This window comes from Triturus cristatus, chromosome 8 (genome assembly GCF_964204655.1).
Source record: "Triturus cristatus chromosome 8, aTriCri1.1, whole genome shotgun sequence".
Classification (NCBI taxonomy): Eukaryota; Metazoa; Chordata; class Amphibia; order Caudata; family Salamandridae; genus Triturus; species Triturus cristatus.
Genome location: NC_140591.1, coordinates 305285294 through 305301114, shown reverse-complemented (window position 1 = coordinate 305301114; position 15821 = coordinate 305285294). Strand labels below are relative to the sequence as shown.

Below are 15821 nucleotides of genomic sequence, written 5' to 3'. Positions count from 1 at the left end.
TGTTTAAATAACAACAAAACACTTTTTTTAATGTAGTGGTCAGAAAGACTTATACCAAAGGTATCATCTAAAGTAGTTCGAATTATACCGTAAATTGACCCCAAGGAATATTATCTTTCAGGCCCTCTGCATGCATCTTGTGTTTAAACACCCAGCGTTGTTCTTTTTGAAAAAGTCTGGATTCGTAATTAACTCTGTCGTGTAGGTGCTATAAAACCACCCATTGGTAATCTCAGACTGTGTTTCTTCTCAATATCGTGAGTCGACATTTTTGTTGTTGCCTGTTCACACCCAAGGTTACTTGTCTATTCGCGTATTCTTGTTTTACGTTACAGGTGGTCATACCCAAATAATGTAAGTTACACGGACAGGTGATTGGCTATATTAGATATACCATTCTTTATGTGTTGCAGTTTGTAAAATTCCTCAGTTTCCATGTGGTGGTGGTAAAGGATACTGATTTGGCAACTTTTGTCAGGTGAAACACTGCAGCCGCCACGTAGGTAGTGTGTCTTGTATGAGTCTGTTTTCTGTAGTACGTTTCACAGACTTTGTTCTCGTCTATGAGAGAACATGGGTTTAGGAAAATGAAGGGAGTCACTGTTTAAAATCCACCAATTTTACTCACTTTGTCTGAGGCTAGATTAAAAGGGGTGATGCAGATGGGCCTGTCTCGATTCTCTTTTAGTGGGGCTTGGTTTAATAGGGCCTCTCTATTGTTGTTGCTTGCCTGTTTCATAGCCTGTACAACCCTTCTTTGGGGGTATTTTCCATCCTCCAGTTTAGTTACCATATGGCCTGCTTGTAAGTTGTAATCCTTTACATCTGAACAGTTCCTCCTCAGTCTTGAAAATTGACCGCAAGGTAAATTCTTCCTCAAATGGCGCGGATAGAATCTGTCAAAGTAGTAAGCAGTTTTTTGCCTTTGGTTTCTGATGAGTAGTGGTTCTGAGGGTGCCGTGATCAGCTATTGTATTTAGATTAAGGCATGCTAGTTCCTTGTTGCTTAGTGTATGTGAATTTCAAAAAATCGTTTTGAGTGTTCAGCCAGCTCACAAATTGTTTAACTGTCAGGTTGTGCCCCTTCCAGATGACCAACACATCATCAGTATATCTCTAACATTCTATTATATGTTTTAAGTTGGGGATAAAATCTTGTGTGTTTCCAGATGATGAATGTATAGACCGGCAATGCTCGGCACAAAGGTGCTGCCTAGCTGGTCCTGTGCTTCTGCAGAAACAGGGTACCTTCAAACTCAAAGTGTTGGTAAGGGCTACTTACAGCACTCCATGACAACATTTCTGGGGGTTTGGTATTCCCAGTCCACTTTAAATAGGACTTCCTAAATTATTTTGAGGGGCTTTAATAAAGACTCTCCATATCTAGGCCCAGAAGAAGATTGGTACCTGGTTCAAAAGTGGTGTCTCTAAAGAGACTTAACACGTCTTTGCTGTCTTTGAGGTATGTGCTTGTGTTCTGGACAGTGAGTCTGAGGAAAGCGTCAGCAAACCATGATAAAGGTTCCCGAATTGAACTGGTCTATGATACTATTGAGCGTCCTGGCGGGTTCTCCAGGTTCTTATGAATGTTAGGGATGGTCCAGATGTATGGTGTAGTTGGGGTTTTATTGTTTGGGAATTCATCTTCTTTTTGTGATATCCATTTGTTGGCCAAAGCTTCTTTGGTCATACTGGCGATCCTTGTTCTCAGAAGAGTGGTTGGGTCAGTCTGGAGGCATTTTTTTGGTATGCCTCTGTGGATTGAATAGTAATCATAAACAAGGGAAAACCCAATAGGTGAGAAGGAATTAGGGTACTTACAATTTCAAAAAAACAATTGGTCCTTCAAAAACATGAATAATAATGAATAATAAATATAGACCAGAATCGGCACTATATTGCTTTGAAATGTCCAGCCGGACATATGAATTTAATGATGTACGCAATGAATAAAATGAGAAACAGAATAGAGTGGGACACAGTCCTGTGTCTTCCAACAAACAAAACACGTAAAGACAATCACAAATTAGTGAACATTTTTCAGGCTAAACAAAAACAAGCTTATCGCCGATAAAAAATAGAGGGGCAAGTTTTTCAGACGATAAACAGACATGCACAATTTTTAACACATGTGTTTAACATGCATTCCGTTTAACTGGTCGACGACGTTTCGATCTATTTATAGAATATATAGATCATCATCAGGACAAATTAATAACAAGCCTGAGGGCGCACTGCCGAGTGCACGTGGCTGAATAACCCAATGTATTCCAGGGAACTCGGTGAACCCAATTGGAACCGAGAGATGCGGAAGGTCAGCGGGTATTGTTGGTGCCAATGGTCCTGCGAGATGAGCAAAACCACGGGGAATTCGGCAATAATGGGGAAAGGCGGCGCCGGTGAAGTAGAACTAGGCGTCCGCGTACTCGGGAAGCAGCTTGTCGGTCGCAAGGTTGCCTCGGTGCACACCTGCACCGAGGCAACCTTGCGACCGACAAGCTGCTTCCCGAGTACGCGGACGCCTAGTTATACTTCACCGGCGCCGCCTTTCCCCATTATTGCCGAATTCCCCGTGGTTTTGCTCATCTCGCAGGACCATCGGCACCAACAATACCCGCTGACCTTCCGCATCTCTCGGTTCCAATTGGGTTCGCCGAGTTCCCTGGAATACATTGGGTTATTCAGCCACGTGCACTCGGCAGTGCGCCCTCAGGCTTGTTATTAATTTGTCCTGATGATGATCTATATATTCTATAAATAGATCGAAACGTCGTCGACCAGTTAAACGGAATGCATGTTAAACACATGTGTTAAAAATTGTGCATGTCTGTTTATCGTCTGAAAAGCTTGCCCCTCTATTTTTTATCGGCGATAAGCTTGTTTTTGTTTAGCCTGAAAAATGTTCACTAATTTGTGATTGTCTTTACGTGTTTTGTTTGTTGGAAGACACAGGACTGTGTCCCACTCTATTCTGTTTCTCATTTTATTCATTGCGTACATCATTAAATTCATATGTCCGGCTGGACATTTCAAAGCAATATAGTGCCGATTCTGGTCTATATTTATTATTCATTATTATTCATGTTTTTGAAGGACCAATTGTTTTTTGGAATCTGTGGATTGAATCAATCAATCAATCAATCAATCAAAGCATTTGTATAGCGCACTACTCACCCGGAGGGTCTCAAGGCGTTAGGGGAGGGGGTCCGCTACTGCTCGAACAGCCAGGTCTTGAGCTGTTTCCTGAAGGCGAGGTGGTCCTGGGTAAGGCGGAGGTGGGTCGGGAGGGAGTTCCACGTCTTGGCGGCGAGGTAGGAGAAGGACCTTCCTCCTGTGGTGGCTCTTCGGATGCGGGGGACGGCGGCGAGGGCGTGGCTGGTCGATCGAAGCTGCCGTTTGGGAGCGTAGAAGTTGAGGCGGCTGTTGAGGTATCCTGGGCCTTGGTTGTGTAGGGCTTTGTGTGCGTGGGTGAGGAGACGGAAGGTGATTCTCTTGTTGACCGGGAGCCAGTGCAGGTCTCTCAGGTGTCCGGAGATGAGGTTGCGGCGGGGGATGTCCAGGATGAGACGTGCTGAGGCGTTCTGGATCCGCTGGAGTCTCTTCTGGAGTTTGGCGGTGGTTCCGGCGTAGAGGGAGTTGCCGTAGTCCAGACGGCTGGTGACGAGGGCCTGGGTGACCGTTTTCCTGGTCTCGGTGGGGATCCACCGGAAGATCTTACGTAGCATGCGCAGGATGTTGAAGAACGCCGAGGAGACGGCGTTGACTTGTCTGGTCATGGAGAGGGAGGAGTCCAGGATGAAGCCCAGGTTGCGAGCATGGTCTGTTGGTTTGGGTGCGTTGCCTAGGGCGGGGGGCCACCAGGAGTCGTCCCAGGCGGAGGGTGAGGAACCCAGGATGAGGACTTCCGTCTTGTCCGAGTTCAGTTTCAGGCGGCTGTTCTTCATCCATTCGGCTACCTCTTTCATCCCTTCGTGTAGGTTGGCTCTGGCGGTGTCGGGGTCGTTGGTGAGGGAGAGGATCAGCTGGGTGTCGTCGGCGTAGGAGATGATGTTGAGGTTGTGCTGGCGTGCGATGGCTGCGAGGGGGCTCATGTAGACGTTGAAGAGGGTTGGGCTAAGCGAGGAGCCTTGAGGAACGCCGCAGAGGACTTCGGTGGCTTCTGATCTGAACGGTGGGAGGCGGACTCTCTGTGTCCTTCCGGTGAGGAAGGAGATGATCCACTCCAGTGCCTTCTCCTGGATTCCGACGTTGTTGAGGCGCTGCACTAGGGTACGGTGGCAGACCGTGTCGAAGGCTGCGGAGAGGTCTAGGAGGATGAGGGCTGCTGTTTCTCCGTTGTCGAGCAGGGTTCGGATGTCATCGGTGGCTGCGATCAGGGCGGTCTCGGTGCTGTGGTTGGCTCGGAAGCCAGACTGCGAGAGGTCGAGGAATCCATTTGTCTTGAGGAAGGCGGACAGCTGCTTGTTGACGGTCTTCTCGATGACTTTTGCTGGAAACGGGAGCAGCGAGATGGGGCGGTAGTTCTTGAGGTCGGTGGGGTCGGCTGATGGCTTCTTTAGTAGAGCGCTGAGTTCGGCGTGCTTCCAGCTCTCCGGGAAGGTAGCGGTGTCGAAGGAGGTGTTGATGATGTCTCGCAGGTGGGGTGCGATGACAGTGTCGGCCTTGTTGAAGACATGGTGGGGGCAGGGGTCGGTCGGAGACCCGGAGTGGATGGAGTTCATCGTGCGGACGGTGTCTTCGGAGCTGATCGGGGTCCAGGCGCGGAGGGTGGTGGTGGGGGGCGGTGGTTCGGACGTGGCGTGCGAGGGTAGAGTGCTGAAGCTGTTGTGTATGTCCGCGATCTTGTTGTGGAAGTAGGAGGCGAGGGAGTTGCAGAGGTGTTGCGAAGGGGTGATGTCTTTGTTTCCGGCGTTGGGGTTGGAGAGCTCTTTAACGATGTTGAAGAGTTCCTTGCTGTTGTGTGCGTTGTTGTCCAGTCGTTCCTTGAATGCTGTCTTCTTGGTGGCGTGGATCAGTTGGTGGTGTTTTCGTGTGGCGAGCTTCAGGGCCGTCATGTTGACAGGTGTTGGGTCTCTGCGCCAGTCTCTCTCGAGGGCTCGGCAGTTCTTCTTGGAGCTCTTGAGTTCGTCGGTGAACCATGGGGCTTTCTTGCTGCCGGGTCTGCTAGGCGGGGTCCTCAGAGGGGCGAGGTCGTCTGCGCAGTCGCTGATCCACTTCGTGAGGTTGGTGGCCGCTTTGCTGGGGTTCGTTGCGCTGGTGGGTGGGTTCTTGCTCAGGGAGGTTGCGAGCTGGTCGGCTGTGATCTTGTTCCAGCTTCGGCGTGCAACCTGTTGCTGGTGGTGGTGGATTGTGGTCCTTCTGAAGCTGAAGTGGACGCAGCTGTGGTCCGTCCAGTGGAGTCCGGTGGCGTGGCTGAAGGAGATGTCCTTGCTGGATGAGAAGATGGCGTCGAGTGTGTGTCCCGCGTAGTGGGTGGGGGTGGTCACCAGTTGCTTGAGTCCGAGGTTTGCGAGATTGTCCAGCAGGGTGGTGGTGTTGCGGTCGTTGTTGTTCTCCAGGTGGAAGTTGAGGTCCCCGAGGAGGAGGTAGTCAGCGGAGGCGAGGGCGTGCGGGCTGATGAACTCGGCGATGTCTTCGCTGAATTGTGTGCGTGGTCCTGGGGGTCTGTAGATGAGGGTGCCTCTGAGGGTGGTCTTGGGGTTGATGTGGATCTGGAAGTGCAGGTGCTCGGTGTGTGTGAGGGTGTCGTCGGTGTTGGTCGTGATACGAATGGTGTTCCTGTGGATGATGGCGATGCCTCCTCCGGTCTGGTTGATGCGGTCCCTTCGGATGATCTTGTAGCCGTCTGGGATGGCGATGGCGATGTCAGGCGCTGAGGAGGCGTTCATCCAGGTTTCCGTGAGGAAGGCGACGTCTGGGGCTGCGGTGTCGAGCAGGTTCCAGAGTTCGATGGCGTGTCGGTGGACGGAGCGGGTGTTAAGCAGGATGCACTTCAGGTGGCTGTTGCTGTTGCTCGTCTTGGTCTTGGTTGGTGCTGGTGTAGTGCAGGTCTGGATGCAGGTGAATTTGCAGGCGTTGCAGCAGAAGGGTCCGTGGGTGCGTCCCGGGGTGGCTTGGTAGCAGCTCGGGATTCGGCCGCCGTTGAGTGCGTTGAGTTCGGTGGCGTCGTAGGTCCGGCGGGTGGGCGGGTGACTGCGGGGGCCAGGGGTCCTGGCACTGGGCGCGGTCCAGGCGCAGACGGGCTTACCTTTGGCGCACCTTCGGCGCTCAGTCGGCGCTCCTGCTGCGCGCGTCCGCTGCGCGGTCGCTCAGGGGGCGTCATAAGTAAGGAGCCGGGGGGGAGGAGCAGCTGGGAGGCGGGAGCGGGGTGTCCAATGGGCCGGAAGGGGAGGCGGGTCAGCAGAGTCAGCGGCGGGAAAAGAAGTCACTGGGCGGCGGCGGCGGCGAAAAAATGCGGGAAGCAGGCAGCAGGAAGCGGCAGGCAGGCAGCACTAGCAGGGCAGAGAGGGCGAGGAGCGACCGGCTGTGTGGGGCACAGGGGTCACTGAATGACAATGGCTCCCCCTTTTTTTGCTGGTTTATTCACTATGGTCTTGTCATTACTAATCTCTTTTATGGCTGATTTCTCCTCATTGGTGGTGTTGTGAAAAGTCTTTAGGAGGCTGGGATTTATTTATCCTATATCTCTTAGGACTGCTTTCTCAAACGCAAGTATTTCAGCTGGGACTGCTATGGAAGGAGATGTAACAGTGGACTTCACTCGTAGTCCTGTGTCCCCTTGTGTGTTATCTCCTTGAGGTTTTCCTTAAAAAAAGACCCTAAGTTTAATCCTTCTTTAAACTCACTGGCTTCGCAATTGCCTCCAAGACGATCAATATTGGCTTTAATACGACTGCACAGGTGTTAGTATCTATGTCTACTCAAGTTAACACTCAACCCTCTAATGGCCCTACTGCTCAGAGACCATGATATACAGAAAGAGAACTCCTGCAAGAAGGGAGTGCTTACGGAGTCCAATGATTGCACTAAATTGAATTCCTAATTCTTGAATGAACAAAGTCTTTTCAAATAGTTTTCACACAAAATTGATCTCCTCTAAAAGTCGAATATGAAGCAGGAGCCATGATATGATATTTATTCTTGATAATAATCTAACAGCCGCCCAGCCAACTCGTTTCGTCTAGCATGAGCGCTCCTGGTTGTCATCCCTGTTTGTTTCCCTGTGGGAACCCATTCGACCTGGTTCTTCCTCTACTTTCTGCCTCTTGAGCGGCCTTCACCTGCCCACAAGAAAGGTCTTTGATTGTATTGGTATGGTGGGTAAGCACCGTTTGACGGGTCCCATTGCTCAAAAAGGGGTGGATGCATCTGAAGCGATGGAGGTGGACCATAGTAGTATGGCCGCAGATACATTGGAGGGTTGTTGTATGGACCCCATCCTCGGCCTTGTCCATATCTGAACCATGTTCCCCTTCTGTTGCCCTTTCTTTCTCGGTAATCACCACCATTGCCTGAGCTGAAATCGGAGCCATTTGATCTAGTTTCGGTTTAGTCGCTGTCTGTGTTGTTGCCTGAATTCCTCCCAGAGATGACATGATTGTCTCTTATGTATGGGTACACCTGTTCATCTGTGAATGTTTTGGTGTCTTTGGTGAGTTCCTGTGATAAACGACCTGCTTTTATAATTGGGATCAGCCAGTCCCGTGTGCAGTGCCACAAGATCAATGACCGATCCTTCTTAATGACTTTGTCATGCTGAAAGATAAATGGTTAGTTTCTTACAATGAGTCCTTGTAGTGCAGCGTTCTCTGAGGTACTCAGTCATCATAATCTTGTGGATTATGGCTTTTCAAAATGGTGAGTTCATCCCAGTCTTTACTGTCTACATCTATGGGTTGCCAGACCCTTCAAAAGGGGATATTGATGCTAGGATCCTCTCCTCTCCACTTCCTAAGCCGAGTAAGTTAGTCAGCCTTTTTGTGGAAAAAGTGTAAAGTGCTTTGTGTGTGTGTGTGTGTGTGTGTGTGTGTGTGTGTGTGTGTGTGTGTCTGTAGGAAAGAGCCAAAAACCTCTATTTGCGATACTATTTTCTCATCATTTAGACTATACCACTTTGTGCTCCCACGTAATCCAAAGGTCGAGGCACCCCCTGTTTTGCAGCAGAATACGATGAACCCTATGATGAAGCATGCCACCAAGGGGCAACCCTGATGGTTGAGGGTTATATAATAAAGCCTAGATTTTTCTCCCGATCCCGTGGAGAGTTAGCATAATGAGTACAGACGGGTTCTCTTTTTTTCCTGAAGCTCTACATACAATGAACATGCATCAACTTCAGTGACATACACTTACAGGTTTCATTAGCAACACGTTATGGGAACAGAATAACCAAAATAACAGATTGGAGTTTCACTCCCAGACGCAAACTCGAAACACAGATTGGAGTTTCTTGCACTCCCAAGGATAAACTTGTTACACAGGCTGGAGTTGCATGCACTCCCAAGGATAAATTCGCTACACAGGTTGGAGTTACTTGCACTCCTAAGGATGCAATCAGAACACAGGTTAAAGTTATGTGCATTCCCAGTAATATACTCTGAACAAAGGTTGGAGTTAATTGCACTCTCAAGGGTACACTTGGAACTCCGGTTGGGGTACCAGGTTCTTGCATATTTCAGACTCTAAAGTGCTTTCTCTAAGTACTACTGTTCATCAGAGAAACACAAAGCTCAAGTCTTTAATCCCTGCCCTACAACAGTTCTTTTTTTTTTATTTTTTATAAATCTTTTTATTGAATAAAAGGCATGTAAACAAACAAGGTACCTTAATGCTCAAGGGGTCTGTAAAGCACATTAATACAGCAGCAATAGCTCATGGTACAATACATTCCAAATGTCATAAAAAAATCACACATTATAGCATTACAGCAGCATCCTCCTCCCCGCCCCCGGGTGGCTCACATATCCCGAGAAAAGTGTTCCATGATCCCCATATTTGTGACCATTTCATCGGGCACCCCCTAGAAACATAGATAGGCACCTCCGTCACCATACACCAGTCCATGTCCTTAGCCCAGTCGCCAATGTTGGGTGGGTTCGGGGCCCTCCATAGACGTGCGATATTGCGCTTGGCAACCATGAAACCTAGAGCCACCCAAATTCTCTCCTTAGCACTGAGGTCCGTGGGTTCCCAGACGTTCAACAAAATCAATTTGATGTTACATGGTATCTGCTGTCCTAATGCCTCCTCCATCATATGTACCACCCCCTCCCAGTATTTCTGTATTGTATTGCATTCCCACAGTGTGTGAATGAAGGTGCCCCCTTGCCCACAGTGCCGGACACAATTAGTGTCTTGGGCATAGCCCATTTGGACCAGTGAGGGTCTAGACAAATATGTTCTGTGAAGGATTTTGGGTTGGACCAAACGGAATCTGGAAGAGATGGCGACTTTCCGCGGAGATGCCACTGCAGCCCGCCACTCCTCGTCATCCAACCCAGCCACATCGTGGTCCCATTTACCTCTGAGGCGGATCAGAGGATCCGGCATGTTGTTAATGAGTGTTCTATACATGAGGGATATAGCCTTCTCTGGCAAATCGCCATCCAAAATCCTGTCCTCCAGCGGAGAGGACTCGGGGATGTCAGCCCCTTTTGGGAGAACTGCAAGCAATGCGTGCCTGATTTGGAGATACCGAAACCGTTCGGATTTGGCCATTTCATATTCTTGCTGCAATTGGGAGACTGGTATGACCTCGCCCGATTTCCTTAGGTCCCCAGTTCTGGAGATGCCAGTGTTTTTTCCCATTTGTCGAATCACCGGGACCGCGACAGTCGACCCAGCCGGTCACTGTGCCATAGCGGTGTGGCCCTGGTGAGTTTGCCCCCCAACCCAGACTCCTTGTAGCCTCTTTCCACACATGCACAGCATGTTTTGTCGGTCCGGATAGGACGGATAATAGTGATTTATTCTACACAGCCCCCTCGAAGCCTCCTCCTGGGAGGAGCCACCGGTATATTCGGAAGGCCAGGTCGTCGTGTCGTCTATACCGGCATTGGTTGACGGCAACAAGCTGTGAAGCGGAATAATACCGTTTCATATCAAGAAGCCCAATTCCACCGTCGTACCAGCCCAACGTGAGTTTCTGCGTAGCAATCCGGGGGGGCTTACCCTCCCGTAGTAATTCTCGCACTAAAGACTCTATATCCTTGAAGTACGATGCTGCTACCGGTATTGGTGTGTTCTGTAGCGCATGTAAAAGTCGGGGGAGGGACATCATTTTAAATAATGCTGCACGCCCCAGGAGAGTTAGGGGAAGTGACTTCCAGTGCTGGACATCCGATTTGAGGCGCGTTAACGGAGGCCGGAGGTTAGTCTCATAAAATCGGGACAAGTCTTTTGATACCCAGATATTTGAACCCTGCCACTGTCTCCATCAATTCACAATCCCGGGGAGGTCTGGGCTTCTGCCCACTGAGGACGTAGAGCACAGATTTAGACCAGTTGATCTGGTAACCTGAGAATCTACCATAGATGTGGAATATGTCCGTCACCACGTTGAGCGATTTTGCCGGGGAGGCAAGGTAAAGCAGGATATCGTCCGCGTACAAAGATATGCGGTCCTCCCAGCCATGAGTCCATCTCAGGCCCCTGATGGCTGGGTCCCACCGGATCCATGCCGCCAGGGGCTCCAAGGCCAAAGCGAAGAGGAGCGGTGACAGGGGACATCCCTGCCTAGTGCCCCTTCCCAAGGGAAAAACAGGGGACTTGCGATTGTTGACGACCACCTGCGCTAGCGGTTGGCAATACAAAAGGTGCACCCAGTTAATAAATTCAGAGCCAAAGCCTAATTTACAGAGCATTGCAAACCTGTAGGGCCATTCTATGGTATTGAAGGCCGATGTGGCATCTAGGGACACCACCACGGCATCCTCCTCTCGAATAGTGTCCACTCTGAATAGTACTCCATGTAGTCGGCGGGGATTAAGAGATTTACGCTACAACAGTTCTAGCGCCAAGATTGCAGGAAGGCTCTGGAGTATAAACACACAACAAGCACTGGAGTAAACCACAGAGAAGGCATGGAGGACAAAGTACATAGTCTTTGAAAGTGTGGATACTTGGTCCTGCTTACTACTATTGGAGAATTAGTGCACACTAACCTGATATGAAGTACTTAGCCAAGTTCTTCCACTTGGCTGAAGTTCGAAGATCTTGAGGCTTTGACTCAGTGAGTCGCGGAGGTGGTCCAGAGTACCTGTGCAGGAGGGAGAGAGGAGGAATAAATCAAGGGAGCTGGAGCCACGGGACCATCGGTTCAGATGGACTTGAAGGACACTGGAGCACTTCTCAGTTCCGGCTGGATTCTTCAGATAAGTGGGAAGGGTGAAGCTTGTTCCACAGGTAGTGAGGCCAAGCCACAATTCGGGATTGGGCGGTGTTTATATACCCACTTGAAGGCTCAGCGGATGTAGCTAGATCACGTGTGGCAGATGGTGTCTGGAACGTTTTCAAACCTTGGAGAAAAAAACGTGTTAGTACACTCGCTTTGAACTCACAGAATAGGAAGGTGCAACTTGATGATCAGAACCCAATAACGAGAAACTAATGTGCATAATGGAAAACAACATCCTGAGACAACTGAGGAAACTGGCCCCTCTCTTATCAGTTTCCTCTTTAAATTCAATAGTCTCAGCCACTGTGTTATCGCGCCTCGATTATGGTAATGCACTCTATTTAGGACTCCCTTTGAAACTGATGAACCGCCTACAGGTTGTGCAGAATGACGCCGCCAGGCTGATTTTTAACCTTCCTAGGAGGACCCATGCCTCCCCTTTGCTGCATAAATTACATTGGCTGCCTGTCAGACAGCGTGTAAAATTCAAGGGCCTGTGCATCGCCCATAAAACTCTTTACGGCCATGCCCCTGGCTATATTCGGGATCGCCTAGCTAAATACGTGCGAGGGCGCGTACTTCGCTCTACAGAGGCCTTCCAGCTAGCCTGCCCTCGGAGTAATCTGGCCACCAAGGGTGGCCGAGCTTTCTCAGTTGTTCTGCCACGTCTTTGGAACCAATTACCTGACTCTTTGCGTAAAGAAACGGGTCTGTTTCCTTTCCGAAAGCTGTTAAAAACCCTGCTATTTGAAGATACTCTTTAGCTGTGCTCGCTACAAGGATTGTCTGTACCCTCTGATGCAATCTCCTTCTGTCAAGCGCTAAGAGACCTGCCGGTATATATGCGCTATATAAATAAACAAACATAAACATAAACATCAAGGCCCCAGTAACGGCAGAATCAAGGCTTGCCATTGATTTACCGGTTTCTAGGGTAAGCTTGCAGGGATTCAATGGAAAACCATTTGAAGATCCTAGTAATAGCGGGTGCAGATAATCTATTGCTTCACAGGTTCTGGGGGACGCTGCATAGATTCAAGCATAATGGATTTTCTGGTTTTGGGAAACACTTGCAAATACACAAGCGCAATGGGGAACATCTGTCATGGTAACATAGCGTGCCGTAAGGGGCCACAGGGGAAATACAATATCAGCCCTGCGTGCTGGCTGACTGTGCAGGGAGTACATAAAAGGGTTGACAGAAAGGGCGCAGGAGGGAATTGTGACACCTGAGAGGGTGAATTTAGAATTAAATTAAAATGTGTTTTAAGTTGGCATAAGTAGGTCGGAAATTAGTTTGCTGGGCTGCAGCATGGGTGCACTGACAGTTAAAAGAAACGTGGCTTTTAGAAATTTGGTGTGGGCATGTTTTCAATCTTTTATTTTTCCTTTATGTGCCTTATTCATGTTTTTAAGCTGCTATTGTTTAGTAATGCAATGTCACTTACACTTGTATGTAGGTTAAAAGTTCCCGTTGACCAATCATTTTGAGATTGTTTCTGAAGCGAGCTTATTTTATTTAATGTAATTTCTAAATGATGATTTGCTTATATAACTGTCTTTATTCGTGCACTTATTGTCACTTCACACCATGCAAAAGGCTTGATTCTCTACTTATGAAAACCCTTTTAACATGCTGTTTTTGGAATGTTTCCCAGCTCGCTTTTACTTCGAGAGCAGACTTCATGTTAGTCCGTTTATTGATTCTGTACTTCAGTTTTTCATAATTTTCTCTTCCCTTAAATGCTGAGCAGTTCCTATGTGCCTTGCACTAGACTGTGTTTGTCTGGCTATTAACTAGAATAGGGCTCAGGTTCTATTGCGTATGCTGATTCACCTTTGTTTGTATTTTGAATATTTAGAAAATTAATTGACTAACCATTTGCCTTTTTGCCTTCTGTGATAATGTACAAACCTTCATGGTCTGTACTTGTGTGAATTTGCCAGTGTGATTTTCCTATGTGGGATTGTGGGCTTTCTTGTAATTTTATGCCTAGGGCTTTGTCATTTGTGACTCACAGACGGACCCGATCCATCAATCTGTCCTGTTCATCGTAAAAAAGCACAGACATGTCAAGGAAGCCACGATCCAACTGATGATTTTTCATAAGAAGCCACCATTTCTCAATTGCACAATTATTTTGAAGGCTTGATTTCTGTAGATTGATTTTCATTTTCATAAATCTCGTCCACTCTAGATTCTGAGGATTATGAAGACAAACATCCTATGAAAGTTTTACATGAATTGAACTCTGAAATTAGAACTTTAAAGGTAATATTCTTCATCGCATTTGAATGAGAAATTTGAGACTTCATCTTTTGGTAATTGTTTTGCAGAAAAGTCCTTGATGAAAAATAATTCAAAAATACACTCGCCTTTTTGCTGTCGGCCGCCGAGATCTTCTGCTCCTTCGCCATGTGCCACACCTCGCTGCACTTCTGTTCGTCACTACAATCCCCAGGATCACCGGCTCCCAGACTTCCCGCATAATCCCATTGCTTCTCTCGTGCAATTACTCCAAGCATGAGAGAAGTGCTGGAATTATGTGGAGCGGGCCAGTATCACGCTCCAGCACGGACTGAGACCCTGTTCCCCTGAGCACTGCTGATATCTCAGAGCAACAGCCTGGAGGTATCAAAGTGCGCATGTCTGTTTGGCTATCCTTAAATGGCTGGCCAAACCTACAGTGTTGAGTATAAAGGGGGCAACCCATAAATACTACCCGACCTGGGTCAATAGATATAGTCCAAAAAAGTGTGGTCTTGGTAGCAAACTTATTTGGATAAGAAATTCATAGTAGCAAGACATACAACTTATTCATTATGGCATTAATCCACTTTATTTGGTTTTAAGGAGGGATACAATCCCTAATGCGATTAGGTTCAAAGCATGTTGCAAACAAAGGCAACCCTGTTGCTCAATAACGTTTTCAGTGCAATATATTACAGTGCTCTGTGTGTAAAAGGAGAAGATGGGGGTATAGAGTGATAGTGTGTGGGTAGGGGACAGGAAAAGGGTATTGGTGACATATATACATCCACATTTCTTGGTATCAAATTTTCCAGCCTCAAAACGGTCAAGAGTTCCAAGCGTAACACATAACTCTTATGGACATGTAATTCTTTGTAAACCGTGTCGCCGGAGTTTGTGTTGTGTGGGTGTTGTCGACGTTTCGACCCCCTAAGGCAGGACTGAGTGGTGTCCTTGCGGTGGGGTCTTCATCACGACTGAAGGGAGCACCTAGAGAGATGATTGAAAAATGGGTGTCAGGATATATGATTGAAGTCGTGTGCGCTACTAGTATAATGAGGTGAATACTACCTACTCTGAATCTCACAGGAGGAGCTCCTCTGAATGGTGAGTACAATACTACTTACTCATGGAATGAGTGGCACTTCCAGCAGTTTCAGCTTGCAAGACATTGTCTGTCAGTTGCTTAAGGATGACATTGCACCATCTCAACCTGCAGATGGGTACCAGGCAGTTTCAGCCTTCATTTACCGTAGTACCATTTTTGATCACATTTACAGTGTTTGTGATGTCTGACCTGGAGAGAGTTTAGTTCTAAAGCTGTATTAATCAAACCCAATCTCGGACTCTTACTCGCTGGATGTTCAGCCCATGCTGCTGGTGTTAACACTCAGAATTGCCCATTGGAGACTTTAGTACCACCATGGTGTTCTTATACGTAAATTAAATATGCCAATTGGTTATAAGCCAGTTCTACCATGTTTTAAGAAAAGAGCACAAGCACTTTAGCACTGGTTAGCAGTGGTAAAGTGCACAGAGTCCTAATACCAACAAAAACGAGTTCAGCAAAAAGGGGAGGAAGAAAGCAAAAATATGTGGGGGTAGCCCTGCAGAAAGGGCCATTTCCAACACCCCCCCCCCCTCCAGCCTCCAGCTAGGGTAGACTAATCAATACCTTGATGGACTTCCTTGCTTGTGTGATAGACCGTGAACAATAGCCCTCTACTGCCGGGGCACTTGGCAGTTCTATGCCACTTTGAATTCAGTTGGATCCCTCTGTCTACACTCTCATGAGCCACTGAACTGTCCCATGGGGAACACTTCCCCTCATCTGTGGACCCTATCTGTGCAGCACCTGACCGTAACTTGCTCACAGATAAATCCTAGTAGGCAGACCGAACCACCATGGCCAACAAAGTGATGTGGCCCATTCTACCCTTCGGGTCGGACTTGTGACCCTAACCCAAGGAAAACTCTGTCCATAAGGACAACAACCAACAGAGGCCGCTGACAACTGTCAGTGACCAGAACCAGACCATCCAGGGGTCTCTAACCTTTGAGGTTTCTCAAAGTGGGGGGTGGGAGGGACAGTAGCCCCAGATGCCTTGCACCCTTTTTGCACTCTACCTCCCTCCAGTTCTGGGGTGGTATCCTGAGACTGGTCACTCAGCCCAG

At 48.2% G+C, this 15821-nt stretch overlaps 1 protein-coding gene across 3 annotated transcripts in view; it reads left to right on the top strand.

Moving 5' to 3' along the window:
- The window catches only part of SKA3 (spindle and kinetochore associated complex subunit 3), a 637733-nt gene that overhangs the window by 77211 nt on the left and 544701 nt on the right, over window positions 1-15821 (top strand). For 2 of the 3 annotated variants that reach the window (XM_085621581.1, XM_085621580.1), the window contains exon 3: window positions 13594-13667. The exons of the other annotated variant lie outside the window; for it this stretch is intronic. In XM_085621581.1, coding sequence (XP_085477707.1) covers window positions 13594-13667 — 74 coding nt within the window. The remainder of the gene's footprint in view (window positions 1-13593; window positions 13668-15821) is intronic. 3 annotated transcript variants of the gene reach the window in all.